Source organism: Peromyscus eremicus, chromosome 8a (assembly GCF_949786415.1).
Source record: "Peromyscus eremicus chromosome 8a, PerEre_H2_v1, whole genome shotgun sequence".
Lineage (NCBI taxonomy): Eukaryota > Metazoa > Chordata > Mammalia > Rodentia > Cricetidae > Peromyscus > Peromyscus eremicus.
In genome coordinates this window covers 66,680,238-66,685,977 of record NC_081423.1, presented here as the reverse complement: position 1 = coordinate 66,685,977, position 5,740 = coordinate 66,680,238, and the positions used below count along the sequence as shown (strand labels likewise).

At 52.2% G+C, this 5,740-nt stretch overlaps 1 protein-coding gene across 1 annotated transcript; it reads right to left on the bottom strand.

The window, feature by feature from the left end:
- Positions 1-1,220: 1,220 nt before the first annotated feature.
- Positions 1,221-5,471, bottom strand: C8AH17orf50 (chromosome 8a C17orf50 homolog). The gene is made up of 3 exons (XM_059269583.1): positions 5,361-5,471; positions 1,857-2,166; positions 1,221-1,777 (listed from the first exon to the last, which is right to left on the bottom strand). The coding sequence occupies exons 1-3, from the start codon at positions 5,371-5,373 to the stop codon at positions 1,531-1,533; spliced, it is 570 nt and encodes a 189-aa protein (XP_059125566.1). The 5' UTR covers positions 5,374-5,471; the 3' UTR covers positions 1,221-1,530.
- Positions 5,472-5,740: the final 269 nt, after the last annotated feature.

Here is a 5,740-nt window from a genome sequence, read left to right as displayed (position 1 = left end):
CCCCCCCGTGGTCGAAGGAGAAACAAAAATAGGGTTCCCATAGCCCTTTCCCTGAAGGACCTCCTTCCTTCCCACTCCTGAGGGGATTCTGTTCTGATGAAGGTGCAGTCCCATGCCCGTAGTGCTGAGTCCCACCAGAGAAGATGCAAAACTCAACTGGGGGGTGAGGACCACTCTGCGGGACCTCCCTTTCTATGCCGTTCAGGCTCAGTTCTTGGGAAATCACGTATTATTCCATCAGAGACCTCACCCTACTTCCCACGCCCAGCAAGTTTGGATGTGGTGAAGGCTCCTCTCCACTGTCAGGGGCCCTCTGCTGGATCAAGAGGCAGAGCAGAAGGGAATGTGGTCCTCTTAGGCCTGACTTCTTGTCTGGGGTGATGAAGAAGTACCCCTAGCTGCTCAGCCCGGAGGTGTAGCAGCCTTCCTTGGGCAGCCTCAGTAGAAGCAAATGAGTGTGGGGCGCTTGAGACACGAGGACCATGCTCTTACATCCAACTAAGGGACAACCAGCTGCGTATGGTTGTCATGGAGAGGGGGGGGTGCACCTCTCTTCAAAAAGCAGACCACCTTCACCAGTTTGCCTTCCAGAGGGACATCTCTTGTGCAGCAGGAAGACGGCAGAGGGTCCTTCGGGGTCTGACCATTGCAGGCACTGGGAATATAGCCTCCATAGAGCTCTGCAGGTTGGGTGAGGCCTGTTTGCTCTCAATGGCCCCATTCTCCAGGCCACACACGCAGCAGCATTCCAAAGTTCATGCTGTCTAGCCAAGAATAGCTGGGATTCCTGGAGAAGGAACCAGCTCCCCAGCTTTCCCCTTTTGTCTGAGCCAGTCTCGGTATTAATTTTAGCATCTGGATCTCCATCTCGCCCTGCCTCCCCCTCCACCTACCAATGCCTCTGCACACACACACACACACACACACACACACACACACACACACACAGACCACCGAGAGCCAGCTCTCAGGGAGGGGAGAATGATTTGGCAGGGGGGCAGCCCACAGTTCCCCAGAGGCATTGCTGGCCCTGTGCCCTCCTTTCTTCTCTGTGCAGTGGACAGAATGGCCTTTGACTGCCCTTAGATGCAAGTGCTTTGTACTGCCCTGTCCTGGGGAGACCATGGAGGAACCTCCCTGCTGTTCCCTGCTTTCTGGGTTGTACTCAGGAGAGAGAAAGGAGGGTCCCATCTTTATCACCCCACTCCACTTCAGGCGACTCTGATTTGAGACTTTATTGGGGGATTAGAGGGAAAGAGGTAATTTCTTAAAGGGCAGAGGGAACCCCGAGGCTGTTTTTCTCCAGGCGATGCCTCTGTTCGCCTGGCCAGAAAGACACGAAAAAGATGCAGGTGAAGCTGTATTGGAGGCGTGGGTCAGGAGAGCTGTAGATGTTGGGTACTGTCTCAGGAGGAGTGCCTAGGTTCTGCTGTAGTTCGGCGAGACAACAGGTGTGAACGGACAGTGGGCCTTTTCACCGGAAGGAGGCGCCAAGGACGGCAGTTTGAAAGGACAGTTCTGTGGAACGCACTAGAGATAGAAGAGTTTGGAGCTTTGCGGGTGCAGCGGCTGGGACTGGATGCGCTCAGAGCTCCCGGCGGCCTCCGCCTTACCCGGGTCAGGGTGCTCCAGAATACAGTGCTCTATGTAGGCCGGGTGGCTATGCAGGCTCTTGCATTTCTTGCAGAAAAGGATCTCGCAGCGCGCACAAACCCCGCGGCGCGGTGGCCGCCGCCGCGTCTCCAACACGCACGGTTCTTCCGGGGCACCACGCTTCCTACGGGCCGGGGACGTGAGTGCTTAGTAGCCCTGAGGCCCTCCTCCCTAAAACTCGGCCCCGGGTGCTTGCGTCTCACCTGTCCGCAGGGGCCGCCAGGCCACCCAGCAGCGCGAACGGGCTGAGCCAGCCCCAGAAGCCGCTGTCCGAGCGTCGCAGCAGCGCCACCTGCTGGGTGCTGGGCTCCTGGCGCAGCGGGCAGTAGCACACCGAGAGGGCCTCGCGCTCCTCAGCCTCGCGGGCGTCCTCCTCGACCTCCGCTGTGCTCTCGGGCTCCGGCTTCTCCACCTCCGACGATGACGACGACGACGACGACGACTCGTCCTCCGGCTCCTCCTCTCTGGGCTCGGGCTCCTCCACCTCCTTCTTCCACAGAGGGGTCTTCACGCCTGCAGGCGGGGAGGGGGAGCCTGAATCCAGCATGCCTGGGGGAGATGCCGCCGTCCAGCTGCTGCCTGCCAAAGGGCTTCGGAGTCCCAGATTCCCGGACTGCGGCCAAGTTCCCGCCCTCCTGAGCTTCCTTGCTAAGGATTCCAAGCAAGTCACCTCGCTTCCATCAAGCTCCATTTTTTTTTTTCCCCGTCTCCGAAGCGGGAAAAGTAGCACCTACCTCAAGAGTGGTTGTCTGTTAGATAGTGTCTGGGTAAAGCACACAGTTTCCTGCTTGCCATTGTGCAAGCAATCAACGAACATATATTGCCAACACGGAAGGAGGAGGGTTACCCAACATTAATAAACATCAATTGTTATTTCAATAGGTGGTCGTTTATGGGTTGTTGTTTTTTAAAAAGGTAGTTCTCATAATCATTTTATTATTATTATTATCATTATTAATTATTACACAGTCTCACTATGTAGCTCTGTCCGACGAGGAAACTCACTATATAAACCAGGCTGGCCTGGAACTCACAGAGCTCTGCCTGCCTCTGCCTCCTGAGTATGTTTGTTTCTAGTTTTGACTTTCCCTGGTGGTAGGAAGCCCAGGGTCACTGGAGGCCGGGTGACTAAACCGGAAACTGATCTCAGGCTTGACCAATTGCGAGTTGATTTCAGCCACACTGCCCAGCCTCTCTAGCTGACTGACATCATAACTGCAAGTAGCAGATCGGCCTGAAGCAAGTTCCTCAGCTGAAACTAAGGTCTTCCCTGGAAGGTGTCCATTCCATCAGCAGATACTCACCTTGCACATAAGCAGCCCCGGGACAGCTGGATTTAGAGTGCAAAGAGGGGGGCAGCACTTGGGGTTTGCCCTGGAAAGACCAAGGACAATTTCTATCGCCCACTGTCCATCTTTTCCCCAAGCTAGGAATTGAATAGATTGATAGTAAAGGGCAAGAAAGCTTGTGTGTGTGTGTGTGTGTGTGTGTGTGTGTGTGTGTGTGTGTGTATCTTAACTGTTAAATTGACAGGATCATAAAACACCTAAGAGAGTTTTGTGAAAGGGTTTCTAGGTTGGTTTAACTGATGTGTGAAGACCCACCCTGAATATGAGTGACACCATCCCATGGGCTAGTCTGGGACTGAATACAAAGGAGAAAGCAAGGTGATCTGTTTTCTGGGTGCAGACATCATGTGACTTCATGCTCCTGCCACCATGATTTCCCCATCACAAGGGACTGCACCCTCAAACTGGGAGCCAGGATAGCGCTTTTCTTCCTCAAGCTTCTTGCTTGTGTCGGGTATTGTCAGCAAGGAGGAAAACAAGTGACCGCCAGGCACCACATACATGCAGCCCACGCGCTCAGCTCTTCACGGTGCTGCGTGATCCTGGAGTCTGTAATGTGGGTGACGTGGTGGGTCACAGAGGGATCTCTAAATGTGACCCAGAGTATCTGAAACTGCCCATTCTTGCTCTTGCCCCAGGTGGAGACCCAGGGAAACAGATGGAGACACTGGTTGTGAAAGGCCAGGCCTAACACATCCAGAAGGAGGTGCTGAGGGACATTTTGGGAAGAGGGGGACAAGGGAATGGGGTTAGAAAGGGAGGTTAGAACTTGGAGCTGTTTGTCACTGACAGGAAGCCGTGAGTGTTCTGATGGAGAGTCATGCTCAGAACTGTAGAATGTTACCTCCAACAGGACAGGGGACTCATTTTAAGAGTCATGACAAGCTAGGTGGTGGCTCATGCTGATGATATCAGCACTTGAGAGGCTGCAGCAGGGTGATTGCTGAGAGGTCAGGCCAGCAGCCCATGCTATGTAATGGGTCCCGGGCAAACCTGGGCTACAATCTGAGTCCCTGTCTCAACCCCTGCACTCTATTTTTTTGTTTTTTTTTTTTTAGTTTTTATTTTTTTATTTTTTTTTTATTTTTTTTTATTTTTTATTATTATTATTATTTTATTTTTTTTTTTTAGTTTTTCGAGACAGGGTTTCTCTGTGTAGCTTTGCGCCTTTCCTGGAACTCGCTTTGGAGACCAGGCTGGCCTCGAACTCACAGAGATCTGCCTGGCTCTGCCTCCCGAGTGCTGGGATTAAAGGCGTGCGCCACCACCGCCCGGCTTAGTTTTTATTTTTTAATATTTATTTCTGAAACAGGTCCTCACTATGTAGCTCTGGCTGTTCTAGAAATCACTATGTAGACCAGGCTGACCTCAAATGCACAGAGATCTACCTGCCTTTGCTTCCTGACTGCTGAGATCAAAAGCATGTGCCACCATGCCTGGCCCCCCTCCACTCTGAAACAGGTCTTTACTGTGGGGTGAAAAGGGCTGAGGAAAAAACACCCTGTACCTCACTAGAAAAAAACTCCCTGACTTGACCTCAGGACCAGAGCTTGAAATCCCTGAGCTTGCCCCAGAGTCAGGCTGCAGAATCCCACCAATCCCCTGAGCTTGCCCCAGAATCAAATCACAAAACCCCACCAACCCCAAGCCACCCTGGAAAGCCCCACCCCCACCCCCCCAAGAAGCCCTATGTAAGCTCTGTACTCTGTTCAGTTTGCTGCTGCTTCTCACCCTAGGGACGGCCACCCTCCTGGATTCTTCCTGCCCAGCAAATCTCTTGAGTGAGGTGTATTGCACCATGTGACATATTCTCAGGAGTGGAGCCCAGCTATAACAACTTTCTTTGGAGCCAGAGCAGAGTAGAGCGGAACAGAACTGCAATACTTTCACTGGGGAGCAGAGCTGTAACACTTCCCCAGAGCAGAGCAGAGCAGAGCAGAGCAGAGCAGAGCAGAGCTGTAACAACTCAGCTGGGGAAACCCACCCCTGCCTGAGCAGAGTTGTTACATTGGGAACCTTTCCCTGGAGCAGAACTGTAAGCTGCTACTCTTACAGTGACGTCATAGTGGTATTCCTTGGCTTCTGACTGCCAGAATACCTCTCTATCCAAGCTGCGATGCTTACACTTACATCCAGGCCAGAGAAGACAGAAAGAGGTCTAAAAAGGAACAAGAGAAAGGAGAACTGATGGTGGATGACAAGAATATTTAGGAAGGAGAAAGTCGAGGGCTATAGCAACATGGATGAGTAACTGAGAAAATGTTCAATTTTTCTAATGTCACCATGGTGATGGGATGGTTCATCCAAGATGGGTCAAGTGGTCCTATCTTGGTTCATACCCTTTCTAGCCCCACTCACCATGCTTATCCATTCTTTCTAATGTTGTACTTTCTGTTTCCTCTGGTCAGGGACTGGGGTGTAAGGGATGCCCAGTGCCTATAGAACTCCATATGGTTTCCAGGACCTCTGTTGGATCACAGAGGGCTGGGGATAGAATCTCAGCTGCCCATAGGGCTCTGCTTAGGGACTGATGCCTTTTCCAGAACCTCCAGACTCAAACCCCTCAGGTCCCCTACTTTGCCCCAAGGAGGACCCCAATGAAGAATAGAAGATGGCTTTGGCCCCACATAAGACTGGGTTCAAATCCCAGCTCTACTGCATAAATATAAAACCTGTCAGACCTTCAGCAAAAAAACATTTTACAGGAATAGTTCAGTTAGGCCACTGCTGGAGGCGAC